At 42.7% G+C, this 24,611-nt stretch overlaps 1 protein-coding gene across 1 annotated transcript in view; it reads right to left on the bottom strand.

The window, feature by feature from the left end:
* Positions 1–24,611, bottom strand: part of STAG3 (stromal antigen 3) — a 1,295,475-nt gene that overhangs the window by 729,242 nt on the left and 541,622 nt on the right. The window contains exon 12 of the mRNA XM_053719478.1: positions 11,436–11,541. Within this exon, the coding sequence (XP_053575453.1) occupies positions 11,436–11,541 (106 nt within the window). The remainder of the gene's footprint in view (positions 1–11,435; positions 11,542–24,611) is intronic.

Genomic DNA, 24,611 nt, shown 5'->3' with positions numbered 1-24,611 from the left:
ACATCTAAATTGTGTAATAAACGTTCCTTCTTTGAAACTGGATTCGGACACAGAGAAGGAACAACTATCTCCTGGTTAATATTCTTGTTGGAAACAACTTTTGGAAGAAAACCAGGCTTAGTACGCAAAACAACCTTATCTGAATGGAAAACCAGATAGGGTGAATTACACTGCAAAGCAGATAATTCAGAAACTCTTCTAGCAGAAGAAATAGCAACCAAAAACAGAACTTTCCAAGATAGTAACTTAATATCTATGGAATGTAAAGGATCAAACGGAACCCCTTGAAGAACTGAAAGAACTAAATTTAGACTCCAAGGAGGAGTCATGGGTCTGTAGACAGGCTTGATTCTAACCAAAGCCTGAACAAAAACTTGTACATCTGGCACAGCTGCCAGTCGTTTGTGTAACAAGACAGATAAAGCAGAGATCTGTCCTTTTAGAGAACTAGCTGACAACCCTTTATCCAAACCTTCTTGGAGAAAGGAGAGAATCTTTGGAATTTTAATCTTACTCCAGGAGAATCCCCTGGATTCACACCAACAGATATATTTTTTCCATATTTGAAAACCCACGCTTGGATAAAATCAAGCGTTCAATTTCCAAGCAGTCAGCTGCAGAGAAACTAGATTTGGATGTTCGAATGGACCTTGTACTAGAAGATCCTGTCTCAAAGGTAGCTTCCATGGTGGAGCCGATGACATATTCACCAGGTCTGCATACCAAGTCCTGCGTGGCCACGCAGGAGCTATCAGAATCACCGAGGCCTTCTCCTGTTTGATCCTGGCTATGAGCCTGGGAAGGAGAGGAAACGGTGGAAACACATACGCTAGGTTGAACGACCAAGGCGCCACTAATGCATCCACTAGAGTCGCCTTGGGATCCCTGGATCTGGACCCGTAGCAAGGAATCTTGAAGTTCTGACGGGACGCCATTAGATCCATGTCTGGAATGCCCCATAATTGGGTTAACTGAGTAAAGACCTCCGGGTGGAGTTCCCACTCCCCCGGATGGAAAGTCTGACGACTCAAATAGTCCGCCTCCCAGTTGTCTACTCCTGGAATGTGAATAGCAGATAGATGGCAGGAGTGATTCTCTGCCCATTGGATGATCTTGGTTACTTCCTTCATCGCTAGGGAACTCTTTGTTCCCCCCTGATGATTGATGTACGCAACAGTCGTTATGTTGTCCGACTGAAATCTTATGAACCTGGCTTCCGCTAGCTGAGGCCAAGCCAGGAGCGCATTGAATATTGCTCTTAGTTCCAAAATGTTTATCGGGAGAAGCGACTCTTCCCGAGACCATAGGCCCTGAGCTTTCAGGGAGTCCCAGACCGCGCCCCACCCCAAGAGGCTGGCGTCGGTCGTAACGATGACCCACTCCGGTCTGCGGAAACTCATTCCCTGAGACAGGTGATCCTGGGTCAACCACCAGAAAAGTGAGTCCCTGGTTACCTGGTCTACTTGAATTTGGGGGGACAAGTCTGTATAGTCCCCATTCCACTGATTGAGCATACACAGCTGTAATGGTCTTAGATGAATTCGAGCAAAAGGAACCACGTCCATTGCTGCGACCATTAGCCTATTACTTCCATGCACTATGGAGGGTTGAGGAATAGAATGAAGAACTCGACAAGCGTTTAGAAGCTAAAGCTTTCTGACTTCTGTCAGGAAGATCTTAATTTCCACAGAATCTATTATTGTTCCCAGAAAAGGAACCCTTGTGGACGGTGTCAGTGAACTCTTTTCTATGTTCACCTTCCACCCGTGAGATCTGAGAAAAGCCGACACAAAGTCTGTGTGGGTCCATGCTTTGGAAAGAGACAACGCTTGGATTAGGATGTCGTCTAGATAAGGTGCTACAGCGATGCCCCTCGGCCTTAGGACCGCTAGAAGGGACCCTAGCACCTTTGTGAAAATTCTGGGAGCAGTGGCTAAACCGAATGGAAGAGCCACGAACTGAAAATGTATGTCCAGAAAGGTGAACCTCAGGAACTGATGAAGAGTTTTGTGGATTGGGATATGCAGATACGCATCCTTTAGATCCACTGTAGTCCTAACACCACAAACTCCTCACCATCCCCGTGGAGACTTCATCATATTGAATTATCGCTAACATTTAAAGTGATATTCATTTTTCTTCCATTTTTCATTTACCATAAAGGCTGAGCGCTCTTAATCAATCAGATACCTCATATCACGGCATCTGTCAGCTAACCTGAGAGATTGACAAATCCGGAAACCTCTCCTAAATGTGAGTACCTACACACGCCCAGCCCAACTTTAGCAAGATAAAATCACAAAGTGTGACTTTAAATAAGAACAATTACATACTAAAATACCCTCCAAACTAACGGAGCAATATATACGTTCTTTTTTTCTAATGGTACTAAAGTGAAATACGAGACTTTCCCAAAATACATTGGTCACATTGAACGCTTACATTGAGAGTAAAATCTCCACTCAAAGAAATGCTTTTATCCTGTGTTGTATTATTTTTCATTTTTTAAAAGAAACTTATTATATTTTATAATAAGATAAAGTTTATTTGTCATAAATACTGTACCACTATTATCTGTACTAACGACACAACTTATATGGTAATAGAGCTCTATACCAATGTTTTAATGTGATTTTATATCTTACTGTATACATCATCCTATAAAATAAATATTTGTTTTAGTATAAGATACATTAATTTCTCTTTCTTCTTTTTTATCTATTGAGACAGTAATCATCTATTTAATCCTATCATAAAAACTGATATCACAACTTAGCTACCCTCACTTTGATCTTTTATCCAATCCTTAGACCAGAGCTTTCCAAACTTTTCATGTTGGTGACACACTTTTTAGACCTACATCATTTCGCGACACAGTAATTAATTCAGGTGTACTAGCAAAAAGGAGGTTAAACTAACTTGTTTTAAGAGATACGGACACATACATAAATTATATAATAATGAAATTTACAAGTAACAATATGTATGTGCAAGAATTAAAAAAAAGTTTCATAACACCAATAGCTACTTACTATTTTAATGGGATGTATGAGGTTGATGGGATGAACACAATTTCTGAATATTTGGTGTAATATTAGATAAAGACACTCGCATTTCATCATCAAGCATTTCTTAAGTTTCCACTTCCTATGCATATATCAAGAGCAGGAGCAGCAATGCACTACTGGGAGCTAGTTGCAAAAAAAAACCCCACTGACTTCAGCTCAGCATTTAAGCTGCCGCCCTCAGAGCTCGGTGAGTCCGATTGACTACTGCCCACCCTGCAAACACACTGCTGTCCCACTCACTGACTACACATGCAGTCACGAGCCAATTAAGGAGACTACACGTGCAGTCAGGAACCAATGTGCCACCAATGGGAATAGTTTCAGTTCCCACTGAGCTGCGCCAATAGGTTAAGATGATCTGTGTCCCCCTAGGTATCAATCACGTGTCAACCATGTGATATGCGTAGCAAGTCAGAAACCAAAAAAAATTAAAAAGAAATTGTGCTGAAGCAGGGACACACCTACACACTGCTGCCGACACACTAGTGTGCCCCGACACACAGTTTGGAAAGCACTGCCTTAGACAGTTGTTTGAAGGAACAACTGTATAATCTGTAGGGTTCAAGCATTTAAATTATCACTTTGGGTGCACTCACTCTATACTGTTTTTTATCACAGTAAAATGGTGGCATGAAATATACCAAAATGGTCCTAGATCAATCTTTTGGGTTGTCTTATAAAATATAATATATATATATATATATATATATATATATATACATGTCAAGGGATATTCAGGGATTCCTGACAGATATCAGTGTTCCAATTTAACTATCGCTAATTATTTAAAAAAAAAAAAAAACAGAATTTATGCTTACCTGATAAATTACTTTCTCCAACGTTGTGTCCGGTCCACGGCGTCATCCATTACTTGTGGGATATTCTCCTCCCCTACTGGGAAAGGCAAGGAGAGCACACAGCAAGAGCTGTCCATATAGCTCCCCCTCTGGCTCCGCCCCCCAGTCATTCGACCGACGGTTAGGAGAAAAAGGAGAAACTATAGGGTGCCGTGGTGACTGTAGTGTATAAAGAAAAAATTTTCAACCTGATTAGAAAACCAGGGCGGGCCGTGGACCGGACACACCGTTGGAGAAAGTAATTTATCAGGTAAGCATAAATTCTGTTTTCTCCAACATTGGTGTGTCCGGTCCACGGCGTCATCCATTACTTGTGGGAACCAATACTAAAGCTTTAGGACACGGATGAAGGGAGGGAGCAAATCAGGTTACCTAAATGGAAGGCACCACGGCTTGCAAAACCTTTCTCCCAAAAATAGCCTCCGAAGGAGCATAAGTATCAAATTTGAAGAATTTGGCAAATGTGTGCAGAGAAGACCAAGTCGCTGCCTTACATATCTAATCAACAGAAGCCTCGTTCTTGTAGGCCCATGTGGAAGCCACAGCCCTAGTAGAATGAGCTGTGATTCGGTCAGGAGGCTGCCGTCCGGCAGTCTCATAAGCCAATCGGATAATGCTTTTCAGCCAGAAAGAGAGAGAGGTAGCAGTAGCTTTTTGACCTCTCCTCTTACCAGAGTAAACGAGAAAAAAGATGAGGTTTGTCTAAAATCTTTTGTTGCTTTCAAATAGAACTTTAAGGCACGAACAACATCTAAATTGTGTAATAAACGTTCCTTCTTTGAAACTGGATTCGGACACAGAGAAGGAACAACTATCTCCTGGTTAATATTCTTGTTGGAAACAACTTTTGGAAGAAAACCAGGCTTAGTACGCAAAACAACCTTATCTGGATGGAAAACCAGATAGGGTGAATTACACTGCAAAGCAGATAATTCAGAAACTCTTCTAGCAGAAGAAATAGCAACCAAAAACAGAACTTTCCAAGATAGTAACTTAATATCTATGGAATGTAAAGGATCAAACGGAACCCCTTGAAGAACTGAAAGAACTAAATTTAGACTCCAAGGAGGAGTCATGGGTCTGTAGACAGGCTTGATTCTAACCAAAGCCTGAACAAAAACTTGTACATCTGGCACAGCTGCCAGTCGTTTGTGTAACAAGACAGATAAAGCAGAGATCTGTCCTTTTAGAGAACTAGCTGACAACCCTTTATCCAAACCTTCTTGGAGAAAGGAGAGAATCTTTGGAATTTTAATCTTACTCCAGGAGAATCCCTTGGATTCACACCAACAGATATATTTTTTCCATATTTGAAAACCCACGCTTGGATAAAATCAAGCGTTCAATTTCCAAGCAGTCAGCTGCAGAGAAACTAGATTTGGATGTTCGAATGGACCTTGTACTAGAAGATCCTGTCTCAAAGGTAGCTTCCATGGTGGAGCCGATGACATATTCACTAGGTCTGCATACCAAGTCCTGCGTGGCCACGCAGGAGCTATCAGAATCACCGAGGCCTTCTCCTGTTTGATCCTGGCTATGAGCCTGGGAAGGAGAGGAAACGGTGGAAACAGATACGCTAGGTTGAACGACCAAGGCGCCACAGTCTGAACAGATTTGCAAGCATTGAATATTGCTCTTAACTCCAGAATATTTATTGGGAGGAGTTTCTCCTCCTGAGTCCACGATCCCTGAGCCTTCAGGGAGTTCCAGACTGCACCCCAACCTAGAAGGCTGGCATCTGTTGTTACAATCGTCCAATCTGGCCTGCGAAAGGACATACCCTTGGACAGATGAACCCGAGATAGCCACCAGAGAAGAGAATCTCTGGTCTCTTGATCCAGATTTAGTAGAGGGGACAAATCTGAGTAATCCCCATTCCACTGACTTAGCATGCATAATTGCAGTGGTCTGAGATACCATTAGACCGATTACTTCCATGCACTGAGCAACTGACGGGCGTGGAATGGAATGAAGGACACGGCAAGCATTTAGAACTTTTGATAACCTGGACTCCGTCAGGTAAATTTTCATCTCTACAGAATCTATAAGAGTCCCTAGGAAGGAGACTCTTGTGAGTGGGGATAGAGAACTCTTTTCCACGTTCACTTTCCACCCATGCGACCTCAGAAATGCCAGAACTATCTCTGTATGAGACTTGGCAATTTGAAAGCTTGACGCCTGTATCAGGATGTCGTCTAGATAAGGAGCCACTGCTATGCCTCGCGGTCTTAGAACCGCCAGAAGTGAGCCCAGAACCTTTGTAAAAATTCTCGGGGCTGTGGCCAACCCAAAGGGAAGAGCTACAAATTGGTAATGCCTGTCTAGAAAGGCAAACCTTAGGAACCGATGATGATCTTTGTGAATCGGTATGTGAAGGTAGGCATCCTTTAAGTCCACTGTGGTCATGTACTGACCCTCTTGGATCATGGGTAGGATGGTCCGAATAGTTTCCATTTTGAATGATGGAACTCTGAGGAATTTGTTTAAGATCTTGAGATCCAAGATTGGTCTGAAGGTTCCCTCTTTCTTGGGAACCACAAACAGATTTGAATAAAACCCCTGTCCTTGTTCCGTCCTCGGAACTGGATGGATCACTCCCCTTACTAGGAGGTTTTGCACACAGCTTAGGAATGCCTCTTTCTTTATCTGGTTTGCTGATAACCTTGAAAGATGAAATCTCCCTTGTGGAGGAGAAGCTTTGAAGTCCAGAAGATATCCCTGAGATATGATCTCCAACGCCCAGGGATCCTGAACATCTCTTGCCCACGCCTGGGCGAAGAGAGAAAGTCTGCCCCCCACTAGATCCGTTTCCAGATAGGGGGACGTTCCTTCATGCTGTCTTGGGGGCAGCAGCAGGCTTTCTGGCCTGCTTGCCCTTGTTCCAGGACTGGTTAGGTTTCCAGGCCTGTCTGGAATGAGCAACAGTTCCCTCTTGTTTTGAAGCGGAGGAAGTTGATGCTGCTCCTGCCTTGAAATTTCGAAAGGCACGAAAATTAGACTGTTTGGCCTTTGATTTGGCCCTGTCCTGAGGAAGGGTATGACCCTTGCCTCCAGTAATGTCAGCAATAATTTCCTTCAAGCCAGGCCCGAATAAGGTCTGCCCCTTGAAAGGAATGTTGAGTAATTTAGACTTAGAAATCACATCAGCTGACCAGGATTTAAGCCATAGCGCCCTACGCGCCTGGATGGTGAATCCGGAATTCTTAGCCGTTAGTTTAGTCAAATGAACAATGGCATCAGAAACAAATGAGTTAGCTAGCTTAAGCGTTCTAAGCTTGTCAATAATTTCATTCAATGGAGCTGTATGGATGGCCTCTTCCAGGGCCTCAAACCAGAATGCCGCCGCAGCAGTGACAGGCGCAATGCATGCAAGAGGCTGTAAAATAAAACCTTGTTGAATAAACATTTTCTTAAGGTAACCCTCCAATTTTTTATCCATTGGATCTGAAAAAGCACAACTGTCCTCAACCGGGATAGTGGTACGCTTTGCTAAAGTAGAAACTGCTCCCTCCACCTTAGGGACCGTCTGCCATAAGTCCCGTGTAGTGGCGTCTATTGGAAACATTTTTCTAAATATAGGAGGTGGGGAAAAGGGCACACCGGGTCTATCCCACTCCTTGCTAATAATTTCTGTAAGCCTTTTAGGTATAGGGAAAACATCAGTACACACCGGCACCGCATAGTATCTATCCAGCCTACACAATTTCTCTGGAATTGCAACTGTGTTACAGTCATTCAGAGCAGCTAATACCTCCCCAAGCAATACACGGAGGTTCTCAAGCTTAAATTTAAAATGAGAAATCTCTGAATCAGGTTTCCCCGAGTCAGAGATGTCACCCACAGAATGAAGCTCTCTGTCCTCATGTTCTGCATACTGTGACGCAGTATCAGACATGGCTCTTACAGCATCTGCACGCTCTGTATCTCTCCTAACCCCAGAGCTATCGCGCTTGCCTCTTAATTCAGGCAATCTAGATAATACCTCTGACAGGGTATTATTCATGATTGCAGCCATGTCCTGCAAGGTAATCGCTATGGGCATCCCTGATGTAATTGGCGCCATACTAGTGTGCGTCCCCTGAGCGGGAGGCGAAGGGTCTGACACGTGGGGAGAGTTAGTCGGCATAACTTCCCCCTCGACAGAACCCTCTGGTGATTATTTTTTTATAGATAAAGACTGATCTTTATTATTTAAAGTGAAATCAATACATTTAGTACACATTCTCCTATGGGGCTCCACCATGGCTTTCAAACATAATGAACAAGTAGATTCATCTGTGTCAGACATGTTTAAACAGACTAGCAATGAGACTAGCAAGCTTGGAAAACACTTTAAAACAAGTTTACAAGCAATATAAAAAACGCTACTGCGCCTTTAAGAAACACAAATTTTGTCCAAATTTGAAATAACAGTGAAAAAATGCAGTTACACTAACAAAATTTTTACAGTGTATGTAATAAGTTAGCAGAGCATTTCACCCACTTGCAAATAGATGATTAACCCCTTAATACCAAAAACGGAATAACAATGACAAAAAACGTATTTAAACAGTCACAACAACTGCCACAGCTCTACTGTGGCTTTTTACCTCCCTCAATACGACTTTTGAAGCCTTTTGAGCCCTCCAGAGAAGTCCTGGATCATGCAGGAAGAAGCTGGATGTCTGTGTCTGTAATTTTTGCTGCGCAAAAAAAGCGCTAAAATAGGCCCCTCCCACTCATATTACAACAGTGGGAAGACTCAGGGAACTGTTTCTAGGCAAAATTCAAGCCAGCCATGTGGAAAAAACTAGGCCCCAATAAGTTTTATCACCAACATATATAAAAAACGATTAAACATGCCAGCAAACGTTTTAAAATACATTTTTATAAGAGTATGTATCTCTATTAATAAGCCTGATACCAGTCGCTATCACTGCATTTAAGGCTTTACTTACATTACTTCGGTATCAGCAGCATTTTCTAGCAAATTCCATCCCTAGAAAAATATTAACTGCACATACCTTATTGCAGGAAAACCTGCATGCCATTCCCCCTCTGAAGTACCTCACTCCTCAGAATGTGTGAGAACAGCAAAGGATCTTAGTTACTTCTGCTAAGATCATAGGAAACGCAGCAGATTCTTCTTCTAAATACTGCCTGAGATAAACTGTACCATTTAAAAATAACAAACTTTTGATTGAAATAAACTAAGTATAAAACACCACAGTCCTCTCACGACCTCCATCTATGTTGAGGGTTGCAAGAGAATGACTGGATATGGCAGTTAGGGGAGGAGCTATATAGCAGCTCTGCTGTGGGTGATCCTCTTGCAACTTCCTGTTGGGAAGGAGAATATCCCACAAGTAATGGATGATCCGTGGACTGGATACACTTAACAAGAGAAACACTTAATCTCAGACATGACACATGGTCAGACAGAAATTAAATACTCAACGGATGGTGTCATGTCTATATACAAATTGCATAACAGGCAAAAGCAGTCTCACTTTACAGAACCCACCACTGGCAGCTTGCAGGTTTTTTTTTCCTTTTTTTTCCTCATATTTTATATATATTTTTATAGTAAATTATAAGATAAGATGAAAATAATGGTATCTTTAGAAAGTCAATTTAATGGCGAGAAAAACAATATATAATATGTGTGGGTACAGTAAATGAGTAAGAGAAAAATTACAGCTAAACACAAACACAACAGAAATGTAAAAATAGCCCTTGTCCTTGAGGGTAAGAAAATTGAAAAATGGTCTGGTCATTAAGGGGTTAAGGAGCTGTTAGCAGGCAGTCTGGATGGGTTCGCAGAAATACTCTCCCTGCATCTCCAGACTCTAACTTTTGTCAATGCTCTTACTGAGAGGCTGACAAGACTACTTAAAACTCCAGTTCCATAACAAAAGGCATATATCCCTCCTGAGGAACAACTTCTGAAATCTTCTGACACTTCTCTGCCATCCTCCTGTGACAAAAAGCAAAGAATGACTAGGGGATAGGGGAAATAGGAGAGGTATTTAAAGGATTACTAACTTTATATGTTCTTAGGCAAAACTCACTCAACATAAAACATTGCAATTATAATGTAAATTAAATCTATCTTTTCATTTTCCAAAACAAAGCCCCCTTTAGCAGAAAAATAAACTTTTATTTTCTGTCAATGACGTCACGTTATCCAGCCCTCAAATGTGGGCCGTCTAAGCAATAACATACTGGTCAATCGTAAGCCCAGTATTAGCATGTAATTAAAATAACATTTTGTATTTAAACGCATGCACAATTGTTCTCTATTAGTATTGCATGCACATACTGTGGCAGAGAAGCCGACATAACCGACAGCAGAGAAAATAATGCATGCGCACATTACTTTGCAATCTATGCATGTAAGACAGTGATGTTGCCGATGACGTTGCGTGAAATTGCGCATGTGCATTGCGTCCGGTAGTCGCCATGTTCCAACTGGAGTTGTCCTCCAGGATTGGAATACAGTTACGGAGTATAAATCAGTGGGCTTGGAAAAAGGTAAAAATTCCAAAACTGATATATTACAAACAATAAAGATTTTAAATAGGATGTACTTTGAAAAAAAGATGTATTTATTGGTATACTGTTGTTACAACACGAGTGTATATTTGACTACAGTGTCCCTTTAAGCCTTTGGCTGGGGTGTCTTTGCTTCCTCCTGGTGGCCAGGTTCAGTATTTCCAAACAGTAAGGAATGAAGCCGTGGACTCTCCTTATATTAAGAAGGAAAGGTATTCTCAGTTTTACACCTGCACAGGTACAGATAACTTCTCGGGCCATTAACATATAGCTACTACACTTCAAAAAAAATAATAAAAAAGTCAGAAAAAGGTGCACAAACATTCTGCCAAAAAATTTTAACCTTTAGCACACATCTGAGCTTCCAGAGCAGTAAAGACATTTTCGTTGTTAAAAAAAAGCTTTGGCATATTAAGTACTACCGGAGAGTGGTAAAGCCATTTCCCAATGTATAAAAGATAATTTTAAAGTTAGATGGCTGAGTTAAGGTAACACATGTTTAATATACTTAACTGTCAGCACTTTCATCTACCATACTTACCAGAGCTGCAGAAGATGGCATTAAGTAGTAGGACCAATACGATCTCGTACAAGCAAAATGACAGGTATCTCAGGAGGAGCAGCACACTGTAGACTATGGGATTGGCAGATACATCCACATTTCACCTGCCTATGACATCTAAACACTGGGAGAAGATTCTAACTTTCTGGCTAAACCTGTTTCATCTCCTCTGTCTAGGAGGATCTGAGGGGGAAAATGGGTTTAGGATCAGTTAGAGAACCCCTATCAACCACATGCAGATCAACACTTCCAAATTCACCTCACTCCATTGGAGAAATAAACTGACAGGTATTGTGAGAGGGATTACATCTCTGATATGTAGGGATGTTACTCTTAGTCGACTGGAGTATAACTCCACTTGTGTTAAATTTTGCATTTTCCCCAACTTATGAAAGAAAATCATATTTTTCTTACCTCACTCTCAATAAAGAATGTCACTAGCAGTCTGAAAAATAAAGCATTAGATTCACGACGGCTTCTATCCTTAGGACTCAGCTCATTGCTTTTTATATCCAGTAACCTGGTGGTAAAGACATTAGAAAAAGCAAATTAAATTTTAAACAATTTGGAAAATTTCTCCCTTCCCATAAGATGCATAAAAAAAAGACAAAAGGTATTTAATAAAGCAAAATGAATATATTTAAATAAAATCAGTGAATTTGGGTTATACCTTAAAGGGATAGGAAAGTCAAAATTAAACTTGCATGATTCAGATAGAGCTTCGTTCTTAGTATCCCTTGTTAAAAAAATAATATGCACATATCATACACTAGCGGGAGCTGCTGCTAATTGCTGCCTGCACACATGTGTCTCCTGTGATTGGCTAAATAGATATGTTCAGCTTTCTGTCAGTAGTGCAATGAAGTCCTTCAGCAGTGGATAGCAAGAGAATTAAGAAAATTTCATAATAGAATTAAATCGGAAAGTTATTTACAATTGTATGTTATATCTTAATCATAAAATAAAATTTTGGGGTTTACTATCCCTTAAAAAAAAAAAAAAGTATCCATACCTCATAACTACTTTCATAAGGTAAGAGTCCACATGCCATCATATGTGGGATTAAAAAACAGTCCGCTAGGAGGCGGCAAAACACCTTGTTATATAATATTTGTTATTAGCCTCTTGTTGTTTTTGAAACTCCAGTTTCCTAAGATATGCTTATAACATAGCAATGTTTGTATGAAACCCACATGACATGAAATGTAGCAAAGAAAACATATAGTAACTTTGCTACAGAAATTAATCTTGCTATTGTTCTTTGTTCTGTTATCTGTAATTGTGCTGACTCAGCTAGTGATGCAGAGTAGTGTGAGTAACAATGACCAAATACAAATATTTATCTTATCAAGAAATGTTTCTGGTATATAATCTGTGTGACACAGCAAGAGCTCCCTTCTATTCCGTCTGTCTGCTGTCTAAGATATGACCTACTGCAATAATAAAATATCAGTCAGTAAACAGGTTACTCTTTTGATTGCATATTTTGGTCCCGTCTCCATTATTTCTCCACCTGGTAGGAACCTATTTGGGCTAACTTTCCACATCAGTCACTTGGCAAACTTCAGCCAGGAGTCAAGTCTCTGCTTTCACAAATGTTGTTACAGAAGCATTAGTTATTTTGTTATAAAGAGCTTATTTCCCAGCAGCAATGCCTGAACCAGCAAGCCAGTGCCTAAGAAGGGCTCCAAGAAAACCGTAACAAGTATCATTTCATAAAGAGTTAACTCTTTTTTTTCAGCTTTTAGAAACTATTGCCTAAATACACGTTTGTCTAATCACCTCTGGAGCCAGACTGCTAATTGATAAGATGAACTTGTAAACTTGTTATCTTAAGTACTGTAATCCTATTGTGGCCTGTCAAAGGACAGTGCTCTCTATCTAAATGTGTGATGGGGAATTTTGTGCTTCCCCCCTCTCCCCCTGGGAGTGCCCTGTGTGCATGTAACCTTAATAAAAAGCAGGCTGGGCATCCCAGTCCTGAGTTCTTGTTTGACCCTCAATCGCAGCGTTGACTCGTTTTTGTGGGCAGAAGGGTATCCTAGCTGTACTGCAGCTAAGGGAGATTATTCTATATTTGCGAGACTCATATAGAATACTATGGAAAGCAGCTTCTCCCCTCTTTAGCAATAGGGATCCAGGCTACTAAGCGGTCCATCTCTCAGCGAGACTAAGGGTAACCGTAACATTTGGCGGCAGCGGCGGGATTTTCCTGGATTTCCTAGGAGAGGTACAGAACGGATGGAGAGCGCTTACGAAAAATTGAAGCGTACAACGCTAAAGGATTTACTTGAAAGCAGAGGGGGGTACGCCAGCAACCGGCTGATCGCAGAATTGACCGAACTGGATCAGAGCTTCACAATGGCGGAAACACCGACCACGATTAGTGACGAAAAAACCAGGATTGTTCGGGAAAGGCTCTCATTATACGGGCCGAACCCCTCCATGAAATTGGTACAGCAGTTGATGGCGGAGGCGGACAAGGATATACGAGAGACTCGAGCCCACGAACTCAACCTAGCGAACGCACACCGCAATGCTGAAGCCCCGCAGGTAATCATCCCTGTCGAAAATGCTGGGAGGCCCAAGATACCCTATGCGGCATTTCGACCCTTCCTAGAGAGCGAGACAGGGATTGATGAATATTTGGCGGACTTCGAAAGGCAATGTGCCCTGCACCAGATTCCCAACAGAGAGTGGCCCACGATATTGTCTGGGAAACTATCTGGGCGAGCCCTGGAAGCCTTTCGTACTCTGGGTGCTGAGGAAGTGACACAGTATGAGCTAGTTAAGGAGACACTGTTGCGACGGTACGCTGTAACTCCGGACACGTATCGCCGACAGTTTCGGGGCACGGAAAAGAAGCCTAACGATACCCATATGGAATGGGCGCACCGAATGCGGAGAGCGGCAAATCACTGGCTGAGCGGAAGTAAAGCGGTGACTGGGGAGGAAATTTTACAATTGTTTCTCTTAGAACATTTTTATAATGGCATGGAACAGCAAGGGAAGGAATGGCTGCGAGACAGGCGGCCTTCTACCTTAGAAGAAGCAGCCAAATTGGCCGATGAACATTATGACTCCCGTCTTCACGAACCCATGAACTACCGAGCTCCAGCACGGGTCGAACCGAGAGAGGTTTACCGTGCACCCCCTTGTGCTGAATTCCGAGCCCCGGTGCCCACAGGGCCCGTCCGACACTCAGGACCACCCAATAACAGCTCTGAGCGTCCCAGACCGACTTGCCACCGATGCAAGCAACCAGGGCATTTCATGGCTAGCTGCCCCCTTAATACGCACCAGACACCCAGGAATTACAATTACCCCTCTGGGTCCTATTGTCCGGCCCGGGCCCTCTGTGTTAACCAAGAGGCCCCTATGGAGGGATATGTGGGGCCGCTTCACGAGGCAGACCCTGTACATGCTGCCTCAGATAACCGCCAGCACCATCGGCAGAGGGTATGGCTCGAGGGGCGATCTACCGAGGGATTGCAAGACACAGGGGCTACTATCACGCTGGTACAGAGTCATTTGGTGCCAGAGCACAAGCGATCCGGACAGACTGTGGCCGTTAGAGTGGCGGGGGGGGATGTGTACAAAATTCCAACAGCTAAAGTGCATCTTGATTGGGGAGCGGGAAAGGGGGCTGTGAACATGGGCCTAATGGATAATTTACCTGCCGAAGTACTACTGGGCAACGATTTGGGCCCCATGACTTCTGCCTATGCTCCAGTATGCAACAACGAGGCGGACCCAGTGACTACACGGGCCCAAGCCCGGACGGAGCGAGAGCTCTCACCAGTGCGGGAGACACAGGTAAGACCTACCCCGACCTTGCCTGACAGGTTAGGCCCCATACCCTGGGACACCCCAGATGCTTTCGAGGCAGAGTCTAAGACTGACCCGACCTTACAAAAGTACCGGGAACGAGCAGAGACCAGAGGGGGCGGGGCAGATAACGAAACATTCTTATGGGAAAAAGGGAAACTATACCGCTGGACAGAGAAAAGGGGACAGCGTAGGCGACAGCTGGTAGTGCCCCACAAATACCGTCAAGAAATCCTCAAAATAGGCCACGACATCCCCTTAGCAGGCCACCTAGCCGTAACCCGTACCCTACACCGCATTACTCACACGTTCTTTTGGCCAGGGGTGCACGCTGACGTTAGAACTTACTGTAACACCTGCGATGTGTGTCAACGAGTAGGAAGGCGAGGCGATCACCCTAAAGCCCATCTAGTAAATATGCCCATTGTAGAGGAACCCTTCAGCCGGGTTGCTATTGACCTAGTGGGACCACTGGCTACCCCTAGTCCCTCCGGTAAGCGCTACATTCTTACCGTAGTGGACTACGCTACCAGGTACCCAGAGGCTGTCGCCCTATCCAACATACAAGCGGATACGGTAGCGAATGCACTAGTACAGGTGTTCTCCCGGGTAGGATTTCCAAAAGAAATCCTATCCGACCGAGGCACCCAATTTACGGCTGAATTGACCCAACAACTCTGGCAGGTTTGCAAAATTAAGTCCCTCCTGAGCTCCCCATACCACCCCCAGACGAACGGGCTGTGTGAGAGGTTCAATGGGACCCTCAAGCAAATGCTCAAGACGTTCACTCAGGAATACCGAGACTGGGAACGCTTCCTGCCGCACCTCCTATTTGCTTATCGGGAGGTGCCCCAGGAAACAACAGGGTTCTCTCCCTTCGAGTTGCTCTACGGAAGGTACGGGGACCCCTAAACCTGATCCGGGAGCACTGGGAGGGAGAGATGGAGGCTGACGGTGTCCCCATGGTGCCATACGTGCTGGAACTCAGGGACCGAATGGAGCAATTAGCCAAATCCGTGCGGGCTAATCTCCAGTTGGCCCAGAGAAGACAGAAAGTATGGTACGATCGGGGGGCCCGAAAGAGAATCTTCACCATAGGACAAAAGGTGTTAGTACTTAAGCCGGTGAAGACAGACAAATTGCAGGCGTCCTGGCAGGGTCCCTACCAGATCGTAGAGAAAAGAGGAGACACCACTTATGTGATAGCTAGCTGCCATGACAACAATCTTAGAAAGACATTCCATGTAAACATGCTCAAGGAATATTTTGAGCGACCAGAGAACGTGACGGCCGTATGTTGTTCCCCTCAGGAAGACCCCGACAGTTTACCCATTCCAGACCTATTAGAAAAGAGTCTCCCCACAGGTATAGTGGCGCAGGTTCAGATAGGGGACCGACTTAGCCCCACTGAAAGGGAGCAGCTCAACCAACTCCTCCAGTCCAAACACCTCACCTTCTCCCCGAAGCCAGGGTACACTACTTTAACCACCCACCAGGTAGATACTCCGGGACAAGCTCCCTTGCGCCAGGCTCCGTACCGAATCCCCGAAGCAGTTAGGACAGGAATGAAGAAGGAGATCGATGAGATGCTCCAGCTCAGGGTAATTGAGCCCTCCGATAGTCCCTGGGCCTCCCCAGTTGTCTTGGTGCCCAAGAAAGATGGGACCACCCGGTTCTGCGTAGACTATCGGAGGCTCAATGAAAATACCGTGACGGACGCTTACCCTATGCCCAGGGTAGACGAGCTACTCGATCGTATAGCCAGGGGAAATTACCTGACCACTATTGACCTCTGCAAAGGTTACTGGCAGATTCCCCTGGCCCCGGAGGCTATCCCCAAGTCGGCATTCGTCACCCCATTCGGCTTATATCAGTTTAGGGTAATGCCGTTTGGGATGAAGAATGCCCCAGCTACATTCCAGCGCTTGGTGGATAGGCTCCTGGATGGCTTCCAGAGTTTTGCTTGCGCCTACCTGGACGACATAGCGATCCACAGTGAGTCCTGGGAGGACCACTTAGCTCATGTGGGAATGGTTCTGGATCAGATCCGGGCTGCTGGCCTGACTCTGAAGCCAGAAAAATGCCACTTTGGGATGGCCGAGGTACAGTACCTGGGTCACCGGGTGGGGTGTGGAAAGCAGCGACCAGAGCCGGCCAAAATAGAAGCTGTCGCCAATTGGCCCACCCCCATCACTAAGACTCAGGTCCTAGCCTTCCTGGGCACGGCAGGGTACTATAGACGGTTCGTACCAGACTACAGCACACTTGCCAAACCCCTGACTGACTTGACCAAGAAGAACTTACCTCGACAGGTCCTGTGGTCTCCCCACTGTGAAACGGCTTTCCAGGCTCTCAAAAATGCTCTAATTAACGCTCCTGTCTTGGCGGCCCCAGCCCTTAACAAACGTTTTATCGTCCATACAGATGCTTCCATGTTTGGGCTGGGAGCCGTCCTCAGCCAAGTAGGCGAAGATGGAGGGGAGCATCCAGTTGCCTACATCAGCCGGAAGCTCCTGCCCCGCGAAGTCAGCTATGCAGCGGTCGAAAAGGAGTGTTTGGCTTTGGTGTGGGCATTAAAGAAATTGACTCCCTATTTATATGGTCAGGAGTTCACTCTGGTCACTGACCATAACCCGTTGGTGTGGCTGAACCGGGTCTCTGGAGATAACGGCAGGCTATTACGTTGGAGCTTATCGTTGCAACCCTTCAATTTCACCATTACTTACAGACCTGGGAAACAGAATGGCAACGCCGACGGGTTGTCCAGACAAACCGACCTCAGCCCCGCATAACCAGCGGTCTGGACAGCCTTAGTCTGCCCCGAAAAGGGGTCAGACCGTGTCTGCCAGAGTGTTCCACAGAAAGGGAGCACTGTTACAGAAGCATTAGTTATTTTGTTATAAAGAGCTTATTTCCCAGCAGCAATGCCTGAACCAGCAAGCCAGTGCCTAAGAAGGGCTCCAAGAAAACCGTAACAAGTATCATTTCATAAAGAGTTAACTCTTTTTTTTCAGCTTTTAGAAACTATTGCCTAAATACACGTTTGTCTAATCACCTCTGGAGCCAGACTGCTAATTGATAAGATGAACTTGTAAACTTGTTATCTTAAGTACTGTAATCCTATTGTGGCCTGTCAAAGGACAGTGCTCTCTATCTAAATGTGTGATGGGGGATTTTGTGCTTCCCCCCTCTCCCCCTGGGAGTGCCCTGTGTGCATGTAACCTTAATAAAAAGCAGGCTGGGCATCCCAGTCCTGAGTTCTTGTTTGACCCTCAATCGCAGCGTTGACTCGTTTTTGTGGGCAGAAGGGTATCCTAGCTGTACTGCAGCTAAGGGAGATTATTCTATATTTGCGAGACTCATATAGAATACTATGGAAAGCAGCTTCTCCCCTCTTTAGCAATAGGGATCCAGGCTACTAAGCGGTCCATCTCTCAGCGAGACTAAGGGTAACCGTAACAAATGTCTTCTCGGAGATCAACACCATGCGCACCACAAGAGAAGCTCTGCAATCACCTTGTTCCTTAAGTGGCAATCTGCAGGGAGTGATAAGGGAACATTCTGAGACCTGACCACAAACAACAGGCATGATCTAGGCGGTTGGAACAAACTTCTGTCTCCTCTGTTTTTTTTTTTATTAATTATTTTTAACCAAAAGTGCATACAATTATAGAAGTTGCATGTCCTTGCGCCGCGCAGGGCGGAGTGTCACAACATTCAATGAACATAAAAATGGAGAAAACAGACAAATTTAAGAAAAAGTTGGCGCTAAATCGACTATGCTAATACAGTGTCTTACAAATTCTGCTGTGGGTTAAGCAGCTAACATCTATAGAAAATATCGGCTAGATTTAGAGTTTGGCGTTAGCCGTCAAAACAAGCGTTAGAGGCTCCTAACGCTGGTTTTGGGCTACCGCTGGTATTTAGAGACAGTCAGGAAAGGGTCTAACGCTCACTTTGCAGCCGCAACTTTTCCATACCGTAGATCCCCTTACGTCAATTGCGTATCCTATCTTTTCAATGGGATCTTTCTAACGCCGGTATTTAGAGTCGTGGCTGAAGTGAGCATTAGAAATCTAACGACAAAACTCCAGTCGCAGAAAAAAACCAGGAGTTAAGAGCTTTCTGGGATAACGCCGGTTCATAAAGCTCTTAACTACTGTGCTCTAAAGTACACTAACACCCATAAACTACCTATGTACCCCTAAACCAAGGCCCCCCCACATCGCCGCCACTCTATTAAAAATTTTTAACCCCTAATCTGCCGACCGCACACCGCCGCCACCTACGTTATCCCTATGTACCCCTAATCTGCTGCCCCTAATACCGCCGACACCTACATAATATTTATTAACCGCTAATCTGCCGCCCCCGCTATCGCTGACACCTGCATATTTTTTAGAACCCCTAATCTGCCGCTCCGTACACCGCCGCAACCTACATTATACCTATGTACCCCTAATCTGCTGCCCCTAACACAGCTGACCCCTATATTATATTTATTAACCCCTAATCTGCCGCCCCCAACGTCGCCTCCACCTACCTACAATTATTAACCCCTAATCTGCCGACCGGACCACACTGCTACTATAATAAATGTATTAACCCCTAAAGCTAAGTCTAACCCCAACACTAACACCCCCCTAACTTAAATATAATTTAAATCTAACGAAATAAATTAACTCTTATTAAATAAATTATTCCTATTTAAAGCTAAATACTTACCTGTAAAATAAACCCTAATATAGCTACAATATAAATTATAATTATATTGTAGCTATTTTAGGATTAATATTTATTTTACAGGCAACTTTGTAATTATTTTAACCTGGTGCAATAGCTATTAAATAGTTAATAACTATTTAATAGTTACCTAGTTAAAATAATTACAAAATTACCTGTAAAATAAATCCTAACCTAAGTTACAATTAAACCTAACACTACACTATCAATAAATAAATTAAATAAACTACCTACAATTATCTACAATTAAACCTAACACTACACTATCAATAAATTAATTAAATACAATACCTACAAATAAATACAATTAAATAAACTAACTTAAGTACAAAAAATAAAAAAGAACTAAGTTACAAAAAATAAAAACATATTTACAAACATTAGAAAAATATTACAACAATTTTAAACTAATTACACCTACTCTAAGCCCCCTAATAAAATAACAAAGACCCCCAAAATAAAAAAATGCCCTACCCTGTTCTAAAATTAAAATAGAAAAGCTCTTTTACCTTACCAGCCCTGAAAGGGGCCTTTTGCGGGGCATGCCCCAAAGAATTCAGCTCTTTTGCCTGTAAAAAAAAAAACACACAATACCCCCCCCAACATTACAACCCACCACCCACATACCCCTAATCTAACCCAAACCCCCCTTAAATAAACCTAACACTAAGCCCCTGAAGATCTCCCTACCTTGTCTTCACCACGCCAGGTTCACCGATCAATCCAGAAGAGCCTCCGATGTCTTGATCCAAGCCCAAGCGGGGGGCTGAAGATGTCCATGATCCGACTGAAGTCTTCATCCAAGCCGGAGCTGAAGAAGTCCATGATCGAGCTGAAGTCTTCTATCAAGCGGCATCTTCAATCTTCTTTCTTCCGGATACATGGTCATCATGCCGACGCGGAACATCCATCTTCACCGACGACTTCCCGACGAATGACGGTTCCTTTAAGGGACGTCATCCAAGTTCAATCCGATTGGCTGATCCGATCAGCCAATCAGATTGAGCTCGCATTCTATTGGCTGATCGGAACAGCCAATCAGATTGAACTTGAATCTGATTGGCTGATTCCATCAGCCAATCAGAATTTTCCTACCATAATTCTGATTGGCTGATAGAATCCTATCAGCCAATCGGAATTCGAGGGACGCCATCTTGGATGATGTCCCTTAAAGGAACCGTCATTCTTCGAGAAGTCGTCGGTGAAGATGGATGCTCCGCGTCGGCGGGATGACCATGGATCCGGAAGAAAGAAGATTGAAGATGCCGTTTGATAGAAGACTTCAGCCCGATCATGGACCTCTTCAGCTCCCGCTTGGATGAAGACTTCAGTCTGATCATGGACCTCTTCAGCTCCCGCTTGGATCAAGACTTCAGCCGGATCATGGACATCTTCAGCCCCCTGCTTGGGCTTGGATGAAGACTTCAGAGGCTCCTCAGGACCGATCGGTGAACCCGGCGTGGTGAAGACAAGGTAGGGAAATCTTCAGGGGCTTAGTGTTAGGTTTATTTAAGGGGGGTTTGGGTTAGATTAGGGGTATGTGGGTGGTGGGTTGTAATGTTGGGGGGGTATTGTATGTTTTTTTTTTACAGGCAAAAGAGCTGAATTCTTTGGGGCATGCCCCGCAAAGGGCCCTTTTCAGGGCTGGTAAGGTAAAAGAGCTTTTCTATTTTAATTTTAGAATAGGGTAGGGCATTTTTTTTATTTTGGGGGTCTTTGTTATTTTATTAGGGGGCTTAGAGTAGGTGTAATTAGTTTCAAATTATTGTAATATTTTTCTAATGTTTGTAAATATGTTTTTATTTTTTGTAACTTAGTTCTTTTTTATTTTTTGTACTTTAGTTAGTTTATTTCATTGTATTTATTTGTAGGTATTGTATTTAATTAATTTATTGATAGTGTAGTGTTAGGTTTAATTGTAGATAATTGTAGATAGTTTATTTAATTAATTTATTGATAGTGTAGTGTTAGGTTTAATTGTAACTTAGGTTAGGATTTATTTTACAGGTAATTTTGTAATTATTTTAACAAGGTAATTATTAAATAGTTATTAACTATTTAATAGCTATTGTACCTAGTTAAAATAATTACAAAGTTGCCTGTAAAATAAATATTAATCCTAAAATAGCTACAATATAATTATAATTTATATTGTAGCTATATTAGGGTTTATTTTACAGGTAAGTATTTAGATTTAAATAGGAATAATTTATTTAATAAGATTTATTTTATTTCGTTAGATTTAAATTATATTTAAGTTAGGGGGGTGTTAGGGTTAGGGTTAGACTTAGCTTTAGGGGTTAATACATTTATTATAGTAGCGGTGTGGTCCGGTCGGCAGATTAGGGGTTAATAATTGTAGGTAGGTGGAGGCGACGTTGGGGGCGGCAGATTAGGGGTTAATAAATATAATATAGGGGTCAGGGGTGTTAGGGGCAGCAGATTAGGGGTACATAGGTATAATGTAGGTTGCGGCGGTGTACGGAGCGGCAGATTAGGGGTTAATAATAATATGCAGGTGTCAGCGATAGCGGGGGCGGCAGATTAGGGGTTAATAAGTGTAAGGTTAGGGGTGTTTAGACTCGGGGTTCATGTTAGAGTGTTAGGTGCAGACATAGGAACTGTTTCCCCATAGGAAACAATGGGGCTGCGTTAGGAGCTGAACGATGCTTTTTTGCAGGTGTTAGGTTTTTTTTCAGCTCAAACTGCCCCATTGTTTCCTATGGGGATATCGTGCACGAGCACGTTTTTGAAGCTGGCCGCGTCCGTAAGCAACACTGGTATTTAGAGTTGCAGTGGCGGTAAATTATGCTCTACGCTCCTTTTTTGGAGCCTAACGCACTAAAAACCCAGCCATTCTGTGAACTCTAAATACCAGCGGTATTTAAAAGGTGCGGCCGATAAAAAGACAGTGTTAGCTACGCGGGTCGTTACCGACAAAACTCTAAATCTAGCTGCATGTATACAATGTTGGGATTTTTAATTTAATAAACACAACAAAGCTAAACAGAATGAAACAAAACAAAAGAGAAAAAAAAACAAAACAAAGAGGAAGGATGTCCCCCCTCCGCTCCCCCTAGCTATCATCTAGGGGCGCTGCCACTCTCCCTTTAGATTTGCTTCCAATATAAAAGTGGATTTTTTAAAGGGTGAAATAGCTAATCTCTGGGTGTTAAGATCTAATGACTTAATAAATTTCCCCCATTTAGTAAAAAAAAAACTTGATATTATTTTCGGTTTCCAACTGTATTATAACTTGTTCTAGGAACATTTGATACACCATACCGTTCTTAAATTCTGAGTATTTAGGTTCTTTATTGCACTGCCAGTTATTCAGAATTAAATTTCTACTAATCAAAACAGCCACATTAAGTAATAAAGTATTACTACCTATTTCCTCATGAGTCGTTAAAAAGAACACATTCTGACTATTCAAGTGAATGTATTGGTTCATAGTTTTGGTGGCCCAAAATCGTTGAATTATTGGGCAGGTCCAAAAAAAGATGGACCATATCTGCCGTGTTGAATTTACACCTATTACATACTGGTTTGGTGCCCTCTTTAACCAAACATGCAATAGATTTGGGTGTAATATAACTTTGAAACAACATTTTCACTTGCTGCTCCCCATAATATTCCCCTTCCATAGCCTTAGCCACCCTAGTTCCTGAACTCCTCATTAGCTCCACTTCTGACTGACTCCTGCAAAGCTGATTCCATTTTAATTCCGGATATGTAATATTACTTTGTTCTTGTGCCATTAATAAGGCTTGATATATAGGTGAAACAGAAACTTTCCCTGCCTGAAATAGAACAATTATCTGTTTAAGTAACGCATTGTTCCAGTCTATATCCTTCATTTTCAAACACTGTTTATCATAGTGCCAAAGTTGTAAATAGGAAAAGAAAAGATGATTTGTTATTCCAAATTCTAATTTGCATTCATCAAAGGTTTTAATTCTATTATTTTCCTTATTAATGAGTTGAGCTAAGTATCTAATCCCTACATTGGACCATGCCCCAAACCTTGCAGATTCATATCCTTCTTCAAATTCAGGGTTACCTCTAATGGTCAAAAAAGACAAAACTCTGTAACTGACCCCTATTTTAGTACAAAATTTGTGCCAAGCCCTGATGGGTTGATCTATAACTAAGAGACTTTTAATTGCTCTTGGAATTAAATTTGGGGGCATATGTACAAGGGCTTTTAACGAAAAGGGAGCGACCAAAGCCACTTCAATATTGTGAATAGAAAAATGGCCCTTCTCAGAAAACCAGTCCAGAACATATTTAATATTAGCCGCTATATTATACGACTCAATATCTGGTATAGCCAGACCTACACCCTTTTTCCCTGCAAACATACGTTTAAGGGCTATCCTGGGCTTTTTATTTCTCCAAATACATTGTATTATCAATTTATTAATTATAAGACTATCTCTTTTTAATAATAAGAGTGGTACAGCCTGAAACATTTAAATACATCTAGGCAGTGAAACCATCTTAATTTGATGTATTCTACCTGAAAGCGATAATGGCAGCTTCTTCCAGCTCTCTATGTCTTCCTTAAAAGACAGGATCATTGGGGAGAAATTTAGATTATACCACCTACTTGAATCTCATGCAAATTTCAGCCCTAAGTACACAATATATTCTTTTGCTTCCTTGAAAGGTGTTATAGGTGAATTCTTATGTTTAATTAACCACAGTATTTCAGATTTATCTTTATTTATTGCAAAACCTGTAAAGGCTTGAAACGATTAATAATAAATAAGGGTAGATTATTTTTGAGATTTTGAATGAAAATGAGGAGGTCGTCTGCATATATTGCTTGTTGAATTTTATACTTTCCAATATCGATACCCTCCAGGTTCTCCCTAAAAAATACTGCTAATGGCTCTAAGGCAAAATTAAAGAGAAGGGAGAATAAGGGGCAACCTTGTCTTGTCCCCCGTTGTAAAATAAACTTATCTATTATTGAGGAATTAATAACCAGGGCAGCTAAAGGACGGGAGTATA

The sequence above is a fragment of the Bombina bombina genome, chromosome 6, assembly GCF_027579735.1.
Source record: "Bombina bombina isolate aBomBom1 chromosome 6, aBomBom1.pri, whole genome shotgun sequence".
Classification (NCBI taxonomy): Eukaryota; Metazoa; Chordata; class Amphibia; order Anura; family Bombinatoridae; genus Bombina; species Bombina bombina.
The sequence above is the reverse complement of the archived record's forward strand: the minus strand, read 5'-3'. Positions and strand labels throughout refer to the sequence as shown.